This window comes from Temnothorax nylanderi, unplaced genomic scaffold, assembly GCF_030848795.1.
Source record: "Temnothorax nylanderi isolate EJ_2023f unplaced genomic scaffold, tnyl_v1.0 TNYL_tig0148_pilon, whole genome shotgun sequence".
Lineage (NCBI taxonomy): Eukaryota > Metazoa > Arthropoda > Insecta > Hymenoptera > Formicidae > Temnothorax > Temnothorax nylanderi.
The window spans coordinates 180,447-206,203 of record NW_027249210.1 but is presented as its reverse complement, the minus strand read 5'-3'; the positions used below and the strand labels follow the sequence as shown (position 1 = coordinate 206,203).

The window sequence follows — 25,757 nt, the reverse complement described above, 5'->3', positions numbered from 1 at the left end:
ATCTGGGGAGCTTTGACTACGGGTACGTGCGCATGCCAAAATCCAAGTGAGAGCGTTCAAACCATTGTGTATACTCTACCGGCGTGGACAGAGGGGGGAAATGAGAGTGGATTGAAAAGACAGGCTACAGCTCACCACATCCAGGAAAGAAGCATCGAAGCAAATGATAATAAAAGAAGCATAACTTACGAGAAAAAACCGGCGGCACGCGAGAAGGGGCCACTTTCTTTCTTTATTGGACCGCCGTTGGGGACGGGCTCGAACGCACGCTCGCCTGCCCTCCAGATCAGACTGATTTCGGTATGGTGGACGGTCGGGCGGACAATTGGTGGTTTTAAAACAAGAGTCAGTCGATTCGCTCGCTCAAGTCTCTGCATGTATTGTTAGAGATGTGTCTTTTTTTTTTTTTTCAGGAACATTGGTTTATCAGACAAAGATAGTGGCTCAGCGAAAACGGAAGTTCCGTTCCTGTATGATCGTACATCATTGCTACCGCCGTATCGAAGTCCGCGATGGAAACAGAGGGGAAGGAAGGGAATAGGACAAGGACACAGCGGAGAAAGATGCTATGGGAAAAATGGGAAAAAATGACAATCTTATAAAAGTCGGTGCATACATTTGTCCGTATCATTGTAGGAGACTGTATCAGATAAATGTACGTATTCTCGGTATCACCGGCTAATAGTCACTGTTACGGTTATTATGCACGGTAAAGGCGTGACGTAACGGTAATGACAGTAACAGTACTAGTTACAGGCGAGAAGTACAGAAGTGAGACAGTTAGCAAGATAGTACAGAAGGATTCACCGTCAAATGGAAGCGACAAGGATAGAACGAGTAGCCGTTTAGTCCGTCTAGCCGATCTTAATTTAACGTGACCAAAGTCAGTGCGGATCGAGATACTATCGGGAAAAAAAGGGATAGCGATTTTCTAATCTTTTTGCAAAGGATAAGAGAGTGGACTTCGAAGGAAATGACGTTGAAGGCGGTGATTGTCCCTAAGAGAGAGCGACTATAGCCCGTCGTCCTGGGAGAGAGAAGGCTTGTCGAGAGCTCTCTACTATACCGGGCCGTTGGACAACGGTGACTTCAGCCAGCTGCTCCAAAAGAATTGCTTTATGGGTCGTACCTTGCCGTTCTCGGACGCATCGACGGACGTCGCTACGCGCGCCAGGCTGTGGGAACGGCGTGCGGGAGCGGGCGGCCGTCGAGGGGGAGCATTAGCCGTTCCCGTGATGGGCGAGGACGTGCCAAGATTGTTGTTGGACTCCAGCGAGTCACGGGCGCGGGACAGCGAGGAGGATTTATTTAAGGAGTCTCGGCTGGAATTGTTACGTGGCAGGGACCGGTTGTTCAAGGACGACTCCCGGTTTGTTTCCTTGTTGCCACCGCCGCCGCCGACGCTAATGTTGTTGTTTCCGTTACCACCGCTCTTGGACAGACTTTTATTGCCCAGCGAGTCCCGGCTGGAGTCGCGCGGTTTCGACAACGACTTGCCGCCGCCATGGCTGTCGCGACTAGAATCACGCGGCGGTCTTGTTAGCGACTTAAGCGATTCCCTGCTGTCGTTCCTGCCGTGACTGGGTGGTCGCGCAGGCGTGGTTGCAGTCACGCTCGCTGTAGGCGTCGTCGATGTCTTGCCGCTCACATTGCCGGGTAAAGGTATACGACTAGGACGCCGCCGCGGCGACGGTTTGATCTCTACCGGCGGATGATGGTCTCGCGCGGACTCCGTACTGCTGCCGGGCTCGAGACCGCTCTGCTCGCACCTGGGTTGTTCCAGATCCGCCTCGGGATCGGCTTCCGTCGGCGGTCGTTGTTGAAGACGCTCCAACACGCGCACTCGCGCCCGCGTGCCTTCCAGTTCGATGTTTCGTTCCTCCAACTGAAAGAGATGCAGATCGTTTTATATTATGCTATAACGATTGGTATAGTCTTTTTAGAGAGAGAATGTAACGCATTTAACAATGGCACCTTTCTTGAGACTCTTTCTAAAGTTGCTACGCAGCGACTTTTATAATTGCAACTCACCTGGAAACGTAAATCGTCGTTCTCCTCGCGCGCTTTGTCTAGTCGCTCCGAGAGAGTTTCTGTGCTCTTTTTCACTTCATCTAACCTTTTTTGTAGGACCTGCAAATGATAAAATTATCGAGAGATTAACAGACATTGACCAAGTTTATTCTTCTCACATAAATAGATGCATTAGAATAGAAATCACCAATCTTACCTGATTATGGACGGTAGTAGTAATTAGGTGCCGCTGAAGCTCGAGGGGCGAATGCTCGCGAAGAATGGCCGCAATCTTCTTTGAGTCTACATCTTTCACGTGAGTCACCCGGGTGGGCGAGACTAGGATGGAATCGAGCGCTCCCAGCCTAGCTCGCCTTTCATTCACGTTCGCCTCAACATCGATGTCGACATTGCGCATCTCGTCATTGCGCCCGACAACGTCCAACAATACATTCTTCTCGATCGTCCTCGTGCGAAAGCGGCTCTTGTGAGCCTTGCTTCCAGGACTACCGGTGACCGACGCAAACGCCGAGGTCTTGCTTTTGATACTAGTAACACTGGCATTCTTCGGCGAAGAAATCACCGGCGCGATAGGTTGCAGTCTTTGAACGCCCGGTGCCAAAATCTCCGAGACGTTCTCGGTCAGTCCAGCCCGCAACCGATCCTCCAGACCAGTCTTGAGCGCCGACAGAGCGGCCAATTCCGTCTGCAGTTCCTGAGCTCGAGCGCGACTCGATATCGTTTCCGCTTCGAGCTCGGCCACTTTGTCCAGGAGCTGTTCCTTTTCCCGCCTGAGAGCTATCACTTGCGGGTCCCTACTGTCCTGCTGCTGTCGATCGACGCTTCCATCGTCAACGACGTTGCGGCCGATCGTCCTGTCGGCATTGCCAAGGCCGGTGATTTTTCTCACAGCCTCGAGCACGTCCGTCGACACCAGCTCCTCCGTCGCCACGCTCTCCAGGCGACCCTGAAGGCACTCGACCTCCTCTCGCAGTCGGATTCCCTTCCGGTGGATCACGTCCAGCAGGTTCCAGAGCTCATCCTCCGCCTCGTCCAACGCATTCGGCCGGGGGCTGCTCGCTCGCGGCGCGATCGCCGTCGAGGCGCTGTCCTTCGACGAGGTCTCCGTACTGAAACCGGAGTCCTGGACCGTTGCGCTACAGTTGTTCTTGGTGCCGCCGCTGTGGGAGTTGCTGCGGCTTCTAGGCAGCGACGAGGATGAGGATTCACCTCCACCCCCGCTGCCGCTTCCACCGCTGCCGCCGCCGCCGCTACTTTCGCGCGTCACTCGCCGCCTTATCTTGCCAGGCTCCCATTCGCTGATCCTTCGCGAGGACGGGCTCGACAGCGGCAGCGGGATGTGCGAGCTCTGGGTACAGGTGGACGACATCACGGACGCACCCGCGGACGCCGTCGCGGCCATCTTGTGCCGGAGGTTTGGGAACGTCTCGATGACGAGGTCCCGGAACTCGAGCAGGGCGCCGACCTCATTCTGCAATTCCTGCAGGGCCACCAGGGACTTGGCTTGCTCGCTGATGAGGTAGTGGAACGGACCGGGGCGCAGGGGCATGCAGTCCATGCCACCGACGCCGACGCCGCTGCCGCCGCTGCCGACGCCGTTACTGGCACCGACGTTCACCACGACACCCTCCGTCGAACCGCCGCCGCCACTGCTACCGCTGCCGCACTGCTACAACAAACCAAGAAGAAATTAGTCTCGCAATCTGTTATAGCTTGATAGAATGTACAAACACATATAAAACCCTACTTTACAATCTATAATTTGTGGCTATAATAACGGCTATAATATGTTGTACACATAAAGAATCAATCATCAGTAATAGAGAACACTTAAAAAATCTGCACACAGTATTAGGATACATATATTTATATGAGAATGTATGTAACATATGTATATATGTGCAATATGTAAAAAAAATACAGGGCACATATATAATCAAAAATGTATTACGTATTGTAATAATATCGGCAAATTTTGTATTAGAATTTCCTTTTTATTGTAGTAATTTAAACTCGAATAAATTATCATTTCTTCGTTTGTTTATTATGTAAAAAGAAACATACTTTCTTTCTCTGTCGTTCCAAATTTGAAAATTATCCCTAACAGATGTTAATTTTACAAAATTGATTCTCGCAGTATTAAATGATAAATAGAAAATATGTTAATAAAAACTGCAAAAATTTCTAATTTATTTATGAGTTTACTAAGACAATTAATTCAATCGCAAGTGCCAAACTTTCTTTTTATCACTGAAATCGACGATGAAACGACACTTTCTCACCATCTGATCGTTTTCTAGTACTACAAGTCTCGAAATGAAGCCCTATGCGTGACGGTGAAACCGTCCACTTTCCTGCGCGAAAATAACATACTCGCTAATCCTAAGTGAGGCGCGCTAACTGTTATCCGAACGTGTTAGTAATTCGCAAAGTCTGGCACGTCTTCTCTCGGTACACCGTCAATCTCGTCGCCGTCGTGTCGTTCCTTTCGGACACACCCGCACGCGAACGAACCGTGACAGCACAAATTACGCCGATAATCGGCGTAATTTATCGCATTGGAAAGTGCAGTTTCTATCTTGTTCCCGCGAGAGACGTCCTTCCATTATTCGAGGGATGTTGTCCGATATCTCACACTCGTGGCAAATAGGTACTCCAAAAGCTTTCACGATGTACTTCTCACAAAATGAATGTCATTTAAGTAGAATATACCGCGTTAAATTGATTCCAAGGTAATCGAAGAATCTCTCAAAATTAATTGAAGAATCAATCGAAATCAATATTGGGAGTTTATGAACATTTGTGATGTATTATGCGATACCGAGTATTTATTAACTCAATATACTTAACACGTTATCTGCCCAGCGAGTTTTATGCCTTACCGTATATGTCACAGTAGAATTTTTATTATCATAAGCGTATATGATAAAATATCATGTAACATGATTAAATATTCTCATGAGTAATGTGTTGAATAGCGCATTTTTTAATTTTATGTTATTATTTAGTTATTTATGATTCAAAACTTTATATTATTGGCATTTATTTTTTACAAGCGCGTTTTAAAAAATTCGAATCTGTACGCGATTATAATCGGCAAATTTTATTTTTGGGATCCCCATATATTTTTTCAAATAATAAAAATTCTTTGATTCGTGCGAGAATAGTCGAAAAAATGAAGTTCAGGACAAAATATTTGATATTCGCGAGAAATAATTTGAAAAAATTTAATTATGCATGCCGTTGATTGTATTGGTGTTATTGGGTGTTATTGGTGTTTGTTACGCGTGAAGTCATTTTTTGCATTTTGCGAATGATCGAATCTACGTTTTGAATTGCCTGCAGTTTTATTGTCGTGCGTAACAAACCTTAATTATCCTTCGGAGAAACACTTTATGGCTAAGATTAGCAGATTACTGCGAATTTTTGAAGCGTGAAGATTCGGATAATTCGCATACATTACAAAGATCCCTGGCGTTCGCATAAGCGAACGCATAAGCGGGTAATCAGATACGTCTGTTGTATTATAAAACGGTACTTAGGCTTTTAGAGCCTTCCATATACCGTGATTATCGTTTCCTGATGCATTTCCGGCAATAAGAATCGGGTTATTGGGGCCTAATATCCGTTCGTTTCTCTCGCGGTACACGAAGGAACTCCTTCCGGACGGACACCGCGACTCGTCCGCGCCGAAAGTGTACCAGGATATTTCTGGGAGCGATAATTATCGATTATGCTAACGAGGCGTGCAACGTCATGCAATGTCGTTCCTACTTTCACTGGCACGTATCACTGCCGGTGATAATGAGAAATTCGCACCGTGCGCGACCGATCGCCGCAGATCGCAAAACGACCGACCGGCCGACGATCGCATATAGCGTCGGTCATAAAGGTTCGCGCGCTTCTCCTCGCTGAATAATCTGGATTTAGGCCGACGTATCTAACGGAGCGGCGTAATTTTCTTCTTCCCAATTATCGGTACGTATACTTTCACCGGTTGTACACCCGACGAAGGAGACTGTGGCCGGCCGGTGACTGCGTCAGATCGAGATGCACGCGCGTGAATCGGATGCATTGTGCAAATTCGATCTCCATAGCTAGTGTTGATGACTGAAACGCGCATTTTCCCTCGTAAAAGATACCTATAAACGCGTACCTGTACGGTCGAAAGCGAGATACGAAAGTGAGTACCGAGACGGATGTGCGTCGGCATGGATAATTAGTTTATAATTGCATTATCCGGGAAAAGCTTCACTGTTACTTTTCTCTCTAGTAAGTCGATCTGGAGAAAATCGGGTAATATATCTCGCTACGCACGCGCCTATATCTCTACAGTCTACATAATTACTATATCCGTTATAGGATAAGATTTCTAAATAAGATATCATCAATCGGTGTCAATAACGACCAAATAAACCTCACCATAGTAGTATATAATAACATGGTATCTACTGAGTGATGTGTAATAAATAATGTAAGACTATTAAAATATACTTAGGAAACGTACTAGAATTATGATAAATAATCGTAGTGTCAAGTATCGAGATATATAGTACCTACAATTAGATGTTTTAGGTAAAACTCGAAATCTATATATATAGACGTAATTAGTTATTATATAGATTATATAATTAACTGAAAGTTAAATAATTAGGTCAAAATAATTTTCCTAAATTCACAAGTTGAAATTTTTAAATTCTTATGGGATATGTTGCTGAGTACAAGTAGGCGTTGTCTCGCGCAGTGCTATGTCCATTGCTGGGAAAGAAAGTAGAAACCTCCCGTGTAGCGGGCACACGTTTCACGCCCGTTATTTTATCTTCGTACAATTTGCACCGCACGACGCCGAAGATGCCGATGCCGGTTATGCGTGATACGCGCTACCGTCTCGACGCAGGGTACGATGCGTGACGCGTCTGATTAGTCAAGCGGCAAGGCGGTAGGAAAGTGCGAGAGAAAACGGGGCTTTTGTGTCAAAGTCTTTCTCAAGATATTTCTCCGTCGAATGGTAATCGTTAAAGATTCGAAGAGCGGATACGATACTCAATTTTTAACACATCTCAGACGGTTTTACAAGCTAAGAATTTGTAATGAGATCTGTGTATAACATTATCACGTACGGCTTTGGGGAAGAAATTGCAGAACGATCAGTGAAAGCCTCGTGCGAAGAACTCGTCACTTTTATCTTAATTTAGCATTGCAACTTTCTCATTTATGATTCTGTGCTTGTAGAATTGATAATTTAAAAGATTTTCAGCTAATTGCTGAGTATCCATTAATGATATGCAAAGAATGTTTCTCTACTCATTACTTGCACAATCGATTTATCTGTATAATATGGTCACCTCCGTGTAACGTTTAAGCAGTGTGATGTTGCAACATGTTACTGGAAGCATAATGCGTCCCAAGCAAGGAAACGGATCCCGCCTTTGTCCATGAACGAATGATTCACACCGAGCTCGACAGACGGTATCGTACCTCAGAACAGGACATCGTTTGCCCCACCGACATCTTTAAACGAACTCACCTTCGCGCACTCATTCGAGAAGCCGAAATATCTTTCGATTGAAGCCTCGTAGGTAAATATTCATATTTTAAAGAGTTCTATATGCAATTAAATGTCCGGCAAATATATTTATTCGTACTTCGTTACCCGTATTCGAATCACGACATAGCAATCGTATTCAAACAAATTCGATTGCTTTATTCGACGAGTCAAGAACTCGACGTGAATTACCTTCAAGTACCTCTCGTCGCACAAGAAGGTTGTGATACAGTCTATAAATCATTTCAATAACAATCAAACACAGGGCCTGCAATTTTCACAACGACTTATAAATAAAGAATCAACTGACATCTTAATTGTGATGAATTCTACGTAGAACAATTCATGATTAATGTACGAAAGAGCTCAGAGCGAATTCCTTATCTAAATCAGTCTCCGAATTAGAGATTGAATAGCAGAATAAATAACAGAATCTTCAATCTTTATTTCATATACGGTAAAATGGACTTTATAATTTTAGTTTTAAAGTATTCGAAGTAGAAAATTAAAGTTTGCAATAAATGAGGACTTTCCTTCTTTCTTTCATATAAGATTTCTTGCACAAGATTCAATTAAGTGATTTGTTAATTACTTGTTCTATTGTTCTTAATGTTTCATGAAGTAATTTCTCTCTTTCTCTGTCTATACATATGTATAATGTTATCGGTCAATAACGGGTTATTGACTGTTTCGACAGATCAATTCTCTCCTTTGGCTCGAAGGCTGTTCTCGGGCACGGCCTCCGCATTTTCCGCGACATTCACCCACACACGTTTTCGCCATTGTTCCTCCTTAAAGGTGCCGCTCCTTTTAAACGTTTCTCGTTAGGCGCAGCTACTCCAGGACGAGAACGTCACGACAGCGGATCTTTATGCGAGGTCGCGACACAATGCAATGTACGAAAGTTTAAAGAAGCAACGCGACTTCCCCGACAAACACCCTCATTTCTATAAGAGGCTACACTGATCGACATATCGAATTGATTTGTGAAGATTTATGAGCGATTCGTAGATGACGATGTCCTACCATAATCGGCTCAAACGGTTTCTTAATAAGGCAAAGCATTACCATCATCAAGCAATTTGTTCCGTTTATGGGTCTCGTCGAGAGACTAATGCACATCGTCCCGCATATAAAAAATGCTCCGTTATAACTTGACATCTGATTGAAATTCCCCGAAGCATTTAATTATTTATAAAAAAATTTTATAGTTAAAAAATGCAAACTAAGAAAATTTATAACAAGAGATAAATTTGTGCATAAAAGTCAGCGTTATAAACTTAAATAGAAAATAATAAGTATATTTTCTTATTGAAGACTAGAATATTCTATTAATTATATCAATATTCTGAAAATGGGATGCTAAGTAAAGTCAACTCATCGAAAGTTAACTCACTTGTGTTTCCTATATTGCTGTTCTTTTCAATTAATTATTTCGATTAATTATCACAAAAGACTCGCATCTCTCTTGATGTCGATAAACGATGGCGAAATTAATTTGCATATCGTTATTCTCAGCCATGAGTTAAGCGGTAATAGCTAAAGGGGTGAAGTTGTTTATGGGATTGTTTAAGACGAGCAAAGCAATATTATCATTAGCGCGGGTAATTTATTCGACGCGTAAATCCACGTCGATGAGCCAAACTTTTACGAATCAACGTTATGGAAATAAAACAGAGAAGGAAAAAAGGGAGACGCAGAAGGTTCGCCTGCACGCCCGAGGGGTTTGCGTGATTTATGATGCGTCGATGCTAATCTCAAGGCCTCCTCTTCACCCTGAAAAACAATGCTTCCGATGAAGGGCAAGGCCCTCCATCGATACCGAATCGACGCTAATTACAAATTTATTTACAGCCTCGACAATTTTTCCCGATACATTTTGAATCCTGTGATGTCAAATGTATTTTTGATTTACAATTCCGAGTTAATTTATTCTAAACCTGAATTCAAAAGTTATGTACACTTTCAATTGATGACAATGCATCTTTATTAATAATTAATCACTACACTCGAACAGTGAATAATACTTCATTCTGTGCGAAATATTTTTGTAATGCAATAAAAGATGCAAAGATTCTCAAAAAGCTATTTCTTTCCAAGTTAAAATTAGTTGATTCTATATATAATTCATTCAATTATTAAAACATTGCTGCAGTTCATATGAATCATCTATCATAATCAAGCATCGAGAAATTATACGAATGAGAAAGAATGAAAATCTTACTCCGTGAGCTCGTGATTCATAAGGCGCTGATGCTTGTATCGCGACTTTTCTTTCTAGCCTACAGGCTAAGACCTCGGGCGGGGATCCTAGCGGGCACGTTCGCGTGCAACGTGGGGCCCCCGCACGCGGTAATCATCTGTATAATAATGGCTCGGTCGTTGCACGCGCGTGTCACTCCTATAAGGAGCGAGCTGATGCCTACGCGTTCGCTGCTGCGTTTTTTTTTCTCTATTCGTGTCTATCGTCCGTGCCCCTACGAGGAAGAGCACATAATGGAACGGAGTAAAACGTGATGCAGGCGATGAGAGAGAGAGAGAGAAAATCCCGTCCGCCTCCACGTGTTGGCGCGCGTCGTTTGCTCCGCATGTACCTTCGCCCGCCTTCGACTACGCTAAGTGAAGATCTTGATGTAAAGGGCCGTGATTCTTAGACGCTCCGCGTGTTGATTGCGTCGACGTGCCCCGAGGTCGCAGCGCGCACCTAAGCGTACACACGTTGCTACATTTGTATCGCGATAATAACTTGACATGTCAAATTGAATTTTACTCAACGAGAAGACAATTAATAATGAGCTTTTTTATACCTTTACTTTACAGATTAAGAAAATGAAAAATATAGAAGCGGAGAATCTTTCTCTTTAATAAAGATATATTTTCAGAAATTTTTTACTATGTTAATAATTTATAGAAGTATAGGTATTCGCATAAAGTAATTTCCATCAATACAAGTATGAAAAATGTCTATAACAATATAAAAAACGATTTAAGGAAATTTTATCTTGAAGAAATAAAAGAGTAAAGAAAAGAGAAAGAGATTTCTCTTCCTCTTCTTCTCTCATTATATGGAAAATTGTAATGATGATTAGCCGTTACTATCCGTTCTTCCTCCGCTTGGAAAGTACTAATTTTATTGCAAGCATAGTGCAAATGCAAACTCGCGAATAAAGTGCTAGTCCGATACGAAACATTCTCGCGACCCTAATTTATTGTTCGGTTAGCGGTTTTACCATCAGGTCGATTCTTTTCGAACCGATATCGTGAGCGTCGTACGGTTAAAAGCCCGCATAACTCCTACGTATCGGCAAACCGCACTAAACGAGAAACGTAGCATTAAATATTTTTTACCGAAACTGAACGCGCGTTATTCGTGGGCGATTGTTCAATCAGAATCGCCCGCATGGTTTCTCTATGATTTTTAGCTCTGGCGGCTGATTACTCTACCGTAACTGAGACCGAAATATGACAGGGCCGAAAGTTATACAAGAGCAGAGCAACCGTGCAAGACAGTAACAAAATTTAAAGCAAGATAACTACGCCGAAAATAAACCGAGGTTACATTCTCAAAAATTATACTTTGTATAAATTTAATTCTGGTGCTTATCTTGCGTCACATAAATTTATTATATTTGAACAGATAATTACACAAAGACGAAGTTTTTTTTACCTATTTAGAAAGAGATAAAAAGAAGGATTAATCTTCTCAGAAATAACAAAATATATTCTGTCTGAATAAATATATAATCCGAATCATTTAAGTAAAATAATTATTAGAGATCAAAGTTGAGACCAAAAAGATAATATAAAAAGTGTCCATCGAGCAAATATACTTGCAATTCAGATTATATCTCATATCAAAATTCAAGGCCTTGTAAAGAATTTCTTACGAGATCGAGGTCGTCTCCCAGGTGGAAGTCCGTGAACACTCTTATCCGCTAAACCGTGTCGTTACCCTATCCCGTTTGTATCTCAACGCATATGGATGAGACCATCGTCATAGACGGTAACCGTCAAAGGTAAAACTTGAAAAAAGTACTCGCGAGTACGTCAAGTATGGCAGTCACCGCAGTGTCGAGTCTCAAGGACGCTGTTTAACGCGGTAAGGTACATGTACCAGCATCTACTTAATTTCGATAGGAACAGAGTGGGCGACGGCGGTTATATTCTCCTGTCTCCACACAACGCTGCAACGGCGCGCTAACCAAGAATGAAGGTTGACTGTGTAAAACATCGGCGAGGGAAGGATTCGTCTGCGCTGATTCCTGCACTCTTCAACCGTGTTCGGTAAGGCGGGTTTACTCGTTACTCCGCGAATATCTCGCACGAATCGACACGTTGGACTCGCGTGAGGAAACACTCGTTACGCTTCAAGTTCACGGCACACTCAGTAACGAACTCGCCAGGGAGACTATCTGTTAGCGATGATATGTGGGCGCTAGCACAGTGAAGCCGCAGGAAGGCCGTGCTGGCGTTCGAGCTTCAAGGATTCGAGCTGCCAGTTACACGTATCAAGTAATTGTCTTAGCGGAAACCCCTTAGAAATCTTCGAAAGTACATTGGCAGAGCGCTTAAAAATCCGGGTCGAAAAGTGATTTTAACATTTACCAGATGCACTTCTTCTAAGAACATTCTCGGAAAGAATTTACCGTTATGAGTACGTTTATGAGTACGCGAGATAAAATGAGAAAAATTATATATACTCGAACGAAAAAACAACATCTCTCTGCAACCTCAAACTGCTAATTTCCAGCTTCATTCCGCGGGTTTCACTCCGGCTATATGTCGTTGGATAGTTCTATCACGATGCACAATGTCAAGCTCGCCGGGAAAATTACTGTAATTTCTGAACGAGGCCGCGCATAGAACTTGCGTGAAATCTTCGAACGGGAGTCAATTGATAGGGAGCACTCGTTAGGCGAGGCTTTCTCTAATAGTTTGATCTTACTGACACGAATCGCGTGCTGCCGAGACTTAATTGCTGAAAATTCGCCGATGCATCGACGTCGGCGGCGGCGGCGGCGGCGGCGAGCGCGGTGTATGCGGGTCAAGGGATCAAGGGAGACGCCGTGATGAGTAATGAGGTTTGTGACACGCGAGGCGTCAGTAACTAAGGAAACAGTTTCTATAGGCCGATCCGTGAAAATTTCTACGAACTTTCCCACGCAATTTATTCCCACAAAAGAATCAGCCTGCCACCCAAGTAAATTGCTTTTCTTCGGCACGCCTCGCTTCTTCGGCGCAAAATGTATGAGATTCGCAGCAGATTCGATTTCGAGATAAATAGTCGCTCGGAAAAGTGGGTCGACGTGTGAACGCGTGACGCAATACAACAATAGAAAACTATACATATAAATCATTCATTAAAAAAAAATAATGTAAAAAGATTTGAAATTGATGTACGTAAAACAGAGTGTAAATTAATATAACAGACAGGATCTAACACACCCAATTGGTCTGACACATCCGATTGCTCCAACAACCCACGTACGTGTCGTAAGCGTATGCAGGAATGTAATTACTTAGTCAAGCGATTATCTCTCTCTTAATGACATTCATTCTTATCGAGGAATACTTGAAATTGCAGTGATTAATTAGCGGTAAAACGTGTATTGATTAACGCGCGGTAATAGCTTGCCTTAAGCATCTAAGTGCAGGGAATGAACATAAATTTCGATAGTTAATTTCGATAGATCGACGGAACATCATTTTCAGCGAAGATAAAGTAGATCAATGCTACCTCGCTAGGTTATAACTTGAAATGCTCGACCTTCGACATTAAACGGAATTCTCTTGCCGCAGAAGGACGATGATCCTTCTGTAGCAGACCTTGACCCGTGCCACTCGCGTCCGCGAATGCTTAATCGAGTTCCCAATAAGTGGTATCCTACTTCTCAAGCATAGAATTACATCGTTATCTCGCGAGCGAAGATAATTAATAATAAAAACAAACTCGAAATCGCGGTGCGAGCCACGCAGGAAAAGACTGTCCTGAATAGCGAAGCGATCGCACGAAATATCGCGTTCTCGGTCGAAACGATTCGACTTTCGTTCTCGTCGAGCAGCGTGAAACATCACGGCCAGAAAATCCGCGAGGCAATCTGATAAACGACCGGTTCGCGACGCTTCGCATCGCGGATATCGGCGCGAGACGCGTGGGTGCGACGCTAAAGATCAGCTCTCCTGTGAGTTTCCGCCTCGAGCCGGCTGAATTTCGATTCGACGAGAACAAATGAATTCTGAGATCCGAACCACGCCGCAAGGTCAATATCGATGTCGCGAGAAGTAGGACTGCCGGCGCAACGCGACTTTCCATTCCAACCGATTTTCTATTACATGTTTACGCAGTCAATTGATTTCGTGCACTCGCGACGCTCAGCCGGATCCCGGTTCCTATTTTCAACTCCATTTAACGTCGCCCATTCGACGTTTCTTAAATTACTTCTCGAATATTGTGTCGATATGAATGTCAAACGAAAAGCAGGAGATTGCGTGCAAGAGTGTTGCTAGGCGGAAATTTTACATTACTTTTCGCAAATCAAATCGGGAAATCGAACAGTCACGTTACCACTCAAATGTGGTGAGAAAACAAATCAATCTCCGTTATGAAAAAAAAAGTTAGTAAGATGCGTTATTTTAATGCATATTTTTGGCAGTCCTACGATTTCACTTTTTATTGCGCAAAGTATTCAATCACTTTCGAGAAGTTTATTAATCTCATCTCACGTCTTGAAATGTCACTAAAATTAAAAGAGAAACTCAACGAAAAAGTCAGCGATCGAAATAACTTTTTGCGCTCGTATTGTATAAATAATGGAAACGTAATTGTTGACAGATTTTTCGAAACTATTTTAAATTGCAAAAAATTAAACGGTATAACGATCGTGATCGAACGTAGGCGAGGGAAACTTGATCGATTGATCGATCGGTAACCCAATTGGCTCATCCATTCGGTCCCCGAGGGTTTACATAATGGCGCTCGACGTCCTGTTATGGAATTTATCGATCGTTACATCGATATAAGGATATACGCCGGCCAACTGTCATCTTATCTGCGCCCGTTCTGGCCATGGACCCAATTCAATCCCCTTAAAATTAAATTTTAAGTATTATTTGTCTTTTAAGCGAATCTCAATCGCAGGTATTTCATAATCTACAGCGATCTAAATTAGTATCGTGTAGCAAAAAGGTAGAAGTAAAAACTATTGCATAACGATTCGAGCTTCAATCGTTACGTATAAAGCCGATAATTTCCGATTGCATTTATTTGTTTTGATCAAGTCTATATTTGAAGAATATATTAATAGAAAACTTATAAAGCAGTGTTTTTGCCGAAACAAGATTCAATAACCTGATTGGTCATTTTAGAATGTGAAATTGGAGTAAAAATATGGGACACTTTCTATGCTCAAAAAACAAAAGACACGGTGAAAGATAAACGTCGAACGAGCATATCGTTTACTACGTTTACTAAAACGTGCATTACGATCCGCCGCGAAAAACGAGCGAACTGCGAGCCGCTCGGCAAAAATGTATTAACGTAACGCTTCGGTAGTTCGCTCGCCGCGGTCATATTGGAGCAATCATCATTTCTCATTGTTCGCGCAGTGAAAGTGGCTTCCCGTGCATAGCGCTGCGCGTGTCGCCCGCGGACATTGTGTTCTTAAAATAATTATATCTGGTCTGCCTCTACCTATATGCCAGTACCTATGCGGCGCAACAGCTGGTTCGCATAACTCGGGCCGACCGTCCGAACTCGATAAATTAAATCTCGTGCACGATTCAATAATTCCGAGACGCTCGTCTTCGTGATTCGTGATTCGCGAACTCGAGAAACGTTGTTGCAAATAACAGATCGTTAACGGGCAGTTTGCGCTCGTGCTTAAGGAGCTCGATCCAAACGAATTATAGCGGCGTGTAATAGCGGATCACGAGCCTAATTGCAGATCCCATAATGCCGGATGAATTTAATCACTCCCGTTTAAATAGATCGCCTCTAAAATTCACCGCTAATACTATTCTAGATACGGAGTACTTTAACGGTCGATTTTTAAATGGTGCAACAAGAAAGAGGAGTATGCATCTATGAAATTATTTCTCTGCTCTGGATCTTTTAATTGAACTCATTTTCCAGTATAATTTACATCGTTTTCTTTGTTCGTGTTCATCATCACTGATTTTTCACTCTAGAGTTAGAAAAACTCTTTGCTATATTATACATTATATGTATGTATTTATATATGTACATTTCAATTTCCTTCAATTACGAGACAAACACAAGTCATCGCGGCGGAGAAATACAAAATTGTTGCAAGTGCTTATTGCTCTTAATTTCCCCGGAATTCCCATAATACCGATTGCACGGACAGCAAAACATCAACGAGGACTGGATAATACTACGATTTGTAGTACTATAATTACGAATGATCTAATATTGTCTTACGTCACATTAAAACAACATTAACATCATATCACTCTTAGAGCGATATGGAGTAATTTTTTCCAGGCGAGTGATCTTGGATGTCTGTGTGCTACGGTTATTTCGGTTCGATAACTTTCGACTAGTGACTAGTGAGATAATTCTTAAAATATCAGAACCGTTCACAAAAATAATTCAAGTGCTAATCGCTTAAAATAGAACGGCTTGTCTTCATTGTAATATTAATGAATCTCCAATCACTTTTATCTATATATCTAATATATACTATATATACGCTTGATTTTTGATACACAAACCATATATGTAACGTTCACACAATTACAATAAGAAAAACTCGTTAAATTTAGAAACTTCCCACGTGATTGCGAAAATAGCTACATTGTACGTAGGATTTCTTCGTGCAAGCTACGAAACAAATGGTTCAATGTGCAAGCGACAATGAAACATGCAGCAATTTTCGCGAATTTTATCTATTTTTACCACTTTTTCGAGTGAGTCCAGCAATTAACGGGAAAAGTGGAGCAGGAGCAATTTCTTCCAACTCCCACAATTTCGCTTTCACGATACCATCGTATAATGGACGATTATAGCATGTACGTTGCATTCGACTCGAGCATGTTTCATTCACGCTCGTACACGCGCGAAGCTTAATGTCATACAGACGTAGGTACGCACAGACGTGCGTTATGAAGATGAACGAAACTGCTCCCGTCTAACACGCAAGTAACACTCCCTCATTAGTGCAAGCAGCAAAGAATTGTGTCTGGATATTATGTGTAGTCTAATGCGCTAAAATAATATTTTACAATTTATATATGTACATAAATTATATATACTAAAAAATATAAATAATTTAGACTTTAAATATAAAAAATTAAAAGGCGTAATGAAAAGAGAGCATGATGTAAATTATAATGGAACAATATCGAGCAGAGCAGGGGCTGTTTAACAAGAGCGATTTCCTTTTATCGTACAACTCACAGGGGCGGCAGATGCACGCCATGTGTTATAAATGCGCCAGTGAGCATCTCGTCGATAATAAATCTCAGGAAAGGCGTGTGTATATCCGTGTCTCGATTAAGGGAAAATACGCGTGTAAACTATCGCGCTTTACACAGCTGTATCCGATAGGTGGTTACGCAGCGTCTCGGTATTTTCCAAAATTTTGAACAAACACTTGGGAACTGTATTTAATCGAGTATATATAAAAAGAAGATAAGAATTTTCACATAGATAATTTTTACGCTGGTTGGATGTACCGTACTGACCGATAATTGTGCAAAATAGTTTCTACTTTGCTTTCTTTTTACGTGCAATCGTTGCGATGCGACGTCGTGTTTTGCACAGCGCAATTCTGCACTCTTTCGTAAACCACCGGGTAGAGCAATTCAATGCAACTCGAGTAATCCTCACGGCGTGACCATGGGAAAGTAAGGATACAGCAAAAGTGAAAGCAATGTAGGCCAATATCGAAGTCAGGAGGCGTCGTATCGACCAAACATTTGTTTGACGACATGGCGCGAGATTGGCTGAGAATTTATTAAATTGAATATATACATACATAGTTATACTAATAAAGTATGCATGTATATAATATAATCAAGAAAGAATAACCAACATTAATTCACGAAATTATTGCACTTAATAATTGATTTTTATTTGAGGGTGTATATGTATGTGAGTACATATATATACACATATAATATGTGTATACATCATCCAACATCTTTTATTCGAATATATGAAGATTTATTAAAATATTTAACATTGAAAATCAAGTAATCAAAAAATATTATATTTTGCGAAACTTTTATTAAGGATTTTAAATTCGTTCGAGAATCTATAATCGAGGGAAACTAAACTGATCTCATACATCTTGAAACCTTGTGTAATATTCGAGATACAAATATGTATCTTCATTAATTATTTGAATGAATATGTCTATCAGTTTCGATTCGCGTTATCAGCGTTCGCAATTGAAAAAAAGTAAACGATACGTTCGTTACGAAGATTCGTTAAACTCTTGTTGAGTCTTAACAACCATCGCTTATCACAGCATTGAATAAGCAACAAAGCGAGGCATGAGGGAGAATGAAAGAGGGAGAGAGAAAGAGGGAACGAGGTTGCAGGATGCAGCTGATTGGCGATTCGCAACGTGAAGCATCACCGTGAACATGCGTGTCGCGACTCAATACGCATAAGAGAGTGTACGCGATTGCATAGCAGCGAACACGCGTGACAGACTAGACTAGAGGTTCGCAAACATCTTAATCTTATGTCTTTTATGAGAGACTCTTAATATTCCATTGTGTCTCTTAATATTGCATTAAGAATAATGATCAATTTTAAATTTTACTTGAATTTTAATGTTAATTTATATGCCAATATCTTTATATAAGCAATATATCATGCAGTTAAATAAAATGTTACTAAAAAAAATGACAAAGTACATAGCTTGTCTGAGCAATGGTAATAGAAGCAATTAAAGTAATTGATTGTAAGATGATAATGTACACAGAAGACAGACTAAGCAATTTTAGCAATTTTGAAGCAAAATATTTATGCAACAATTATATACATACGCTTTATTTAAAATAACATAAAAGTTCCAGATGTATCGTCGCGCCTTTGTAAGCCTGGTAAGGAGCTAATTAAGTCGTTGGTTATCCTGGAACGTGATGCTTGCTTCGTCGAATGGAACATTTCGCGGGTTCTCTTTTTGCTGAATATTTCCTTTGAGGAAGAAGAAACTACGAATAAATCGCTGAAAAATTTGTGCACCAATTCCTAAGTGATCTGATATTCATAGCAAAGTACGTATTACAGAGTTTATAGACTTTTCAAGCCAGTAGTAACATGCTGAGTGTTCAGCTCTAAATTTAGCAAAAAAGAAAAGAAAAAAATTGTTAAGGATTATAATAAAAGATTTTTATAATACGTATCTTTTTACAGATTTCTCAAATATTTTTTTCTTTTTTTTTCTTCTAAAATCAATGAATAAAAAAATGAGTTAAATGTACATGAGTATACTATCCATTTAATTTAAAAAATCCGGTTTTAATATCTTATAATATCTCAATCAAAATTCCTCGATAGTTCACCTGTCGCGAAAACCGTAATAAAAAAAAACAATAATGGTTGGCGGCAACCGGCTCTGTAATTCAATAAATGTCACGAGGATGAAGAGGTGCCAGCTCGCGCTGTCGTGCTCTTCGACCCATTTTTACTCGACTGCACCTCTCATCGCCGTAACTCTCTCGCATGGCGAACGATAGCATAAAAGGATAATAAAACTGCCGTGACGGGGCGAACCGTTCCGTTCGATCGGAACACCAACCTGGCCCTAGCCGGTATCACTCTTGCGGCGCAAATATACGCGGTGATAAATGATCTATTATTCGCGAATGATTCGCGCGGAGCCTAGAGCAAGGCGATATTCGACGTTCGATTGTAGCAGGCAGGTAAAATTTGTCTGCTCGAGCTTCATGCTTCGCTTAGCCTTGAAAAGTTACAGAAAATAAATGAAACCTGAATCGACTCTTGATTTCCGCGCGTTTTGCGTTTTATTCTTATATTATTTTTATACTATTAGCAAGAGAGAGTATAAAGATCGGGATACACTGAAATCGACACCTTTTAGTATCGCGAAATAAATAATTATCTAGCTCGGACTCCGCGCGAGATAATACGAATTGCAACTTGCAAGGACAGCCGGTAGGGAAGCCGGCAACAAAGCATGCTCCGTGCATGGGCTGATTTTGTAACAACAGGCGAGGGGCAACAAGCGGCAATTAGCACGATCCTATATGGCAAAGTGTAGAAATTCTCGCGTGTTTGCGCGACGAGACGCGCATTTTATCGCGGGCTCTGTGTGCGCGCTTGCTCGTAAAACGCTGTTCGTGACTCCGCAATATGCTCGAGTACGTTGACCGCGGTTGCATACCGCGGTAATTAGGTAACAAAAACAGTGAGTCTTTGTCGCGCCCGATAAACAATCCGTGGATTTAAACGCCCCGCGCCTCGTGATTGCACGCGATCCCGAAATCTGCATGCCGCGCAAAAAGGTAAAGGTCGAAAAAAGGTCTCGGCGAACGGCGCAGCAGTCTGCGAGACGGGCAAGAATAATGACAGCATCTAATTGGTATCGCTTCCCGTGTTTGCGCGATTACGTAAGTTAATCGACCGCGACCGCGAATTCCCCGCCCCGATTTCGATTCTATCGACAGCGCGCGGTTTCAATCGGCTGAAACGGGCAGGTGCACCGGGCCGGATATGCCGCTCAGCATCATTAATCGATCGGATGCTTCGATCAACATCTGATAATGGCATGGCCTCTTTCGCGATCAAAATGACGCTGCATTGACGACCGAATTCGGGTCGAATTAATTCAACCTCTCTTTCTTTCGTTTAACTTGTATAAATTTATAACTAATTTAGATATAACATTTTTCACCTACACATATATTATATAATTTATATGAATTTTGATAAAATTTATAAGTTTACTTTAACATATTTAATAATATGATAACACGATCGAGATAGCGGATCAGTCTTGTCGTGACAATCAACGTTAGTAAGAAAGTCATCATTTTCATGGTCGTTTTTCGAAGAGACTCAATTAAGGGACTACTTCTTGTGGCAAAGGGTACAACCATTAATTACGAGATTCGTCAGGTATATAGTTGAAAGTCACTTTGACCCTTGGTGCAACTTGGTGCATTGTGCGGCAACGAATCGCTCGCGTGCAATTAAGTGGTACGGTTCTAAGCGGAGGTGCCTTTGAAACTTCACTCAAAGGAAAGAGCTCAGTCGGTTAATCTCGCGTTCTAATCCACACGTTTCGAATCGATTAAACAACGCATAAATTTCGAGATTGAATAAGAAGTTATTACGGCGAACTCTGTTGCGCGTGAAAGAATAATTCATTAAGGAACGCTTCACCGGCGCACTTTTCATTTCTTTAATTAATACAGTGTAATGCAATTTCGACGGTATAACTCTTTTCCCGCAAAATGGAGCAAACTGAGGATCTCGAAACTGCACTCGATAACGCATCCGAGCAATAATAATCGGGACGGCATCACGCACAGCCCGCGATGCAAATCATATTTCTTACGCATGCAATTAGTAACATCCCCGCGGGAGGCAAAACGATCATTATAACTGCACGCATTGCGCAGATCGGGTCGCGTATCTGCGGAAATTAGCGTTGCGCCGTAATGCCACTGATTGTGAGTAACTGTAACTAGATGCGAAATGGGCCAACGTAATTATCAAGAAGCGCGGAAGAGGAGGACGCGATGAGATAGTTGACTATACATATGCCCGATGGAGCTCACGTTTTTCTTTACTCTACCGGCAAATTATAGTCCAACACGCGATTTTGTACATCTAATAGAAGCTTCAAGTGAATAATGTTTCCCGAATAGAATCAATGTTTCACACTTTTTTTTTATCGTATACCAATGGTAATCGTAATCTGATGTAATCTTTAACGCTGTCGTACATTGGACAATTGATGAAATTGTATATCTTTCATTATGTAAGACCAAACTACCGGGGCTCGTGAAATACTACCGAGATATTTTAACGGCGAATTAAATTGAGATCCTGAAGTGTAACTCGTGATACATATACTATCTTTTTTATGCCCGCGAATGGCGGTGAGCCGACGTAATAAGGAAACGTGGCTCCTCTTACGTGGAGCTAAACTCTCGGTAAACAGGTGTTCCCGAAAGATGACAGATGGCGGATGATGGGAACGGCTGTACGAAGCGAGTGAAATCGCTCGCTGCTTCATCTCGATCGAGAGGCGTATTCAAAAAAATATAACGTCGCGATTTGCAATATGTAATCACTCTCTAAAGAATACTAATGTCTGTTTTTTTTCCCGCATATAAATCTTTTGACCAATCATCATACCATTATTCATATAAATTGCGAATGATCTCTTTAGTTGATCTATCTCGGTCGAGATCGTCAATCTGTTGCCGTTTCTTCGTAAGAAATATGCGTTAAATACTAGAAAGAGCGTTATTACATTCTCTGACGTAGACTATATTATTTCTAATTTTTAACTCTCTGTATAATTTTTCTTTATGTATTTTTACTGGAAGACAGACCGTGATATATTAGAACGTGCACACGTACACTGCGGTATGCAGCATCGCGCTAGGCGGGAGCATTTTCTCCGTTGATTTGTAGAGCGTGGCCGCTGCACGCCGCTTTATTTTATACACGGTCAGAACCAACGAGCCCTACTCTTGGTCAGCAGTTATTTAACCATAATAGGACGCTATCAACATTTTAAATCGGCGTACGTCGGCTACGGCGTGTATCGTGAACGCGATGCAGGAGGAAGCTGTGCGTGAGGAAGAAAAATACCGTTTAGAAACATTTTCACTTAACACATAGAGCAGAATCTTGTTTATGAGTAAAAATAAAATTTTCAAAACTCCTTTGTGAAAAAAAGACATACCGTATAAAGAATAGAAACTTTCGAAAAATTATTCTCGAGATCCAATGCGTTAACTTGATGAGTCTTGACTAAATTAATTTCATAATCTTCAACGATAAACATACTTATCAGATAAGTATGCTGATAGTAAGCATGTATTTCTAAGTTAACTTTACAAATCGCTGATAACTCGTCGCTTGCTCTAATCTGTTTATGCAATCGATATGCATTATATGTAATCTTATCTTCACAGTCTTATCTTCACTGCGAGACACACATTTTCCATTGTTCTATTTTTATTTCTTTATAACTCAATTCGTGCGTTACTCAATCATGGTCTTCCAACTCTTCGTTTTAAGAGCAGACTACTTTTTTTCTGCTCTTCAAGAGCCACGCACGATTGTAAAATCATCTAGTGCAGGAGTCTGGTTCTGACTCGCTGATATTGCGAGCGGTTGCTTGCGCGCTACCTCCGCCTGCAACACGCAGCATCAGGTTATCTCGGAACATGTGCGGAACAAAAAAAAGAGGCACAGGTGGATACGAGCGGAAATTGAACGTTGCCATTGGCGCAGCAGGCTGAAACGCGGGGTGGCAAGATCAAGGATGATTTAGGGCCGATTCCACCGACGCCGATTACTGTACGTTCTTTCTCCCCTCGGTATCACCATCCTGTGATCCCCATGGAGAGAGAATATTCGGTCGGCGGAGATAAACGACGTCGGAGGAGTCGGTTCTTAATCGTTCGTAATCTGTTTACATGCATGCACCTGCACTTTTATTAACGTTTACTCTAAATGTGTAAATCTCTATGTCTTTACATAGAAATTATCGTAATTATCTTTTCCAGGATCGATGACTACGCGGCTCACTCTATCGCATCGAAGGTAAGCAACGATTAAATCGTGCGTACAGTAAATACGCGTTAACCCCGGAAAATGGAGGAGCAATTGGTTGCGCGTAAGTGCGCGCGGCGCGAGTTAGTGCGCATCGACGATACGGGATGTACAGGAAAGAATAAAGCGGAAGCCTTTGCGGGAGGAAAACGGTTGTTGATTACGCATTATAAACAAATTGCCGATAAGCCAAGCGAGAAGGAAAAAACGTGATGGTCAATTACCTCGGTATCGACCGGCGACACCGAAATGCACTTTGAGGAGACAAGCGCACACAGCGTTCCTTGTATACATTTTACTTTGTTATAAAAATAACAAATTGCTATTATCGTCATAATAAGAGAGAAAATAAAATACCGTTAATAATGTATAAAACGCAATACGTAAGAGAGATTTTTTTTTTATGAAGCTTTTACCTACGATAATAAATCGTAACGAAAAAACTGTAGGATGTACATTATTAATTATTAATTAATTATGTAATTGTTTCTGCGATACGTATATATATAAATGTAAGTAAATGATAAAAGCGAAAAGTAGAAATAGATGGAACATCTGCGAGTGCGAACGATCGATACATTTCGCCTTCCTCGTTGTAATTACAGTTATTACACGCATATCCCGCGTTATGTGATAGACGCGAGTCCAATTACAACTAATTCGCACTCTGCCGACGAAGGCAGTGGGTTTTCTTTTTTCCTTCCTCGCTCTGTCGTAATCGCTTTTAAACGCATCGGACGGTAGGTAGTAACGACGTAATGTAAAAAACAGGGAAATCATCGGAGCATGTTCAGCTGAAATCCACTGTCGAAACGTTTGCAGAAATCGCTTACACAATGCTTCGGTAATAACCGATGATAATGAGGTTAATGTCAATCATATTTGCCACATACATAACCAATATATGACGACTGATAAATTATTCTTAATTTACGTGTTATAAAAAATTTCGTTTTGAAAGAAATTTGATTTTGGTATTGATCGAAAGCAAATATTTTCTCCTTTTACTAGTCAAACTACTTTTTTTATTTAAAAAATTACATATTACGTACTGTCTAAAATTAATATTGCTTTAATGATTTCTCGTTTGTATGAAACCACAAAATACATTTTGTGTACGCGAGTGAACAAGTTTGATGAAATAAGCTTCATGGTAAAGTTTCTTGTTTAGAACAAAAGCATGTAATAAGCGAGATTGGCAAGTGAACACGGTCATGTGAAATTCGTACCTTTTATTTAGTTAAAAGGCACATTGTCGCACGCGAACTCCTAATTTGTTTCCGTGATGATCCAAAAAACCTCGACGTAAAAATACTTACAAAAGTTCGCGTGTCACATCACCATTGTGGTCTCCAATCGATCGATTAAATTATTCGGACCGTTCTTTTTTCATCCTTTTTTTTGCTAAATTATTGCTCAAATTTCTTGGTTAATAAATTATTATCGCAATATAATAGGTTCAGATTTTATATCGCAATTACAGGATTTGTCAAAAAACGCCAAGAATATTAATAATAGAATATGCTCTGAAGTTTACGCGAACAGACTGGAAATGTAAGTATTTATATTTAACAAAGTGAAAAAAAAACAATGGAATTCTCAACAATGTCAGATTAATGGCTTGGAACGATTTTGAAGATTTTATCTTAACGGGTCTCTCGTTATTAAGAGGCTCAAGTATGTATTTCAGACGCGATGTAAGTTTCTTAAGTTATATTCGCGCGACGCCGTCGCCGGAAATTCAGCCCGCATGAATTATTTCGACACTCAATTCTGCAGGCACTTGAGTTTCGTCGTGAGTACGTATGAAGTACCCGCTTTCAACTTGCAAACGATTGACAGACAAATTGCTTTTATATATGTATATGTGTATTACATGCAAATCTGACTACCAAAATATCAATACACGCCATATGTACACAGCTAAAAAATATTGTAATCCTAAAAATTATCACTACAAAGATACAGAATATCAAACTAACGAACACAAATGTTTCATCTCAGCAAGAAAAATCTTGCTTCTTCAAAAGCATTATAAATAGATGCATAATAAAGATTTTTGCATAGCAAAAAGGCATACCTTTTGTTCTCGCTTTTGTTATTTTAAAATTAGCTGGATCTCAAAATAGATTGGGTTGATTTTACATATAACCGTGTATTATAATAGCTACTAATTTACTCAAGAATAAAGATGAGTCTGAGTGAATGTCGGGCTTTCATGCAGAAAGAAAGGATCGCGGCGAAGTGCATTCGATCAAGTATCTCGTGAAACAACGGCAGCGGGTTGGTTCACCGGGTTTGTCGGACTCTCTGTACGGTAACGCACCCGCGTACATGCGTGAGCTTGCAATGTACGCGAGCATCCTGCACACATATTGACACAAATTG

At 41.3% G+C, this 25,757-nt stretch overlaps 1 protein-coding gene across 2 annotated transcripts in view; it reads right to left on the bottom strand.

Annotated features, from left to right (window-relative positions):
- Jvl (javelin-like) overlaps window positions 1-25,757 on the bottom strand; it is a 57,564-nt gene that overhangs the window by 4,507 nt on the left and 27,300 nt on the right. The window contains exons 2-4 of one of the 2 annotated variants that reach the window (XM_071714871.1): window positions 2,228-3,700; window positions 2,032-2,130; window positions 1,130-1,885 (exon numbers count right to left, since the gene is read on the bottom strand). In XM_071714871.1, the coding sequence (XP_071570972.1) occupies window positions 1,130-1,885; window positions 2,032-2,130; window positions 2,228-3,700 (2,328 nt within the window). The remainder of the gene's footprint in view (window positions 1-1,129; window positions 1,886-2,031; window positions 2,131-2,227; window positions 3,701-25,757) is intronic. The other variant, XM_071714872.1, reaches the window with a different exon arrangement.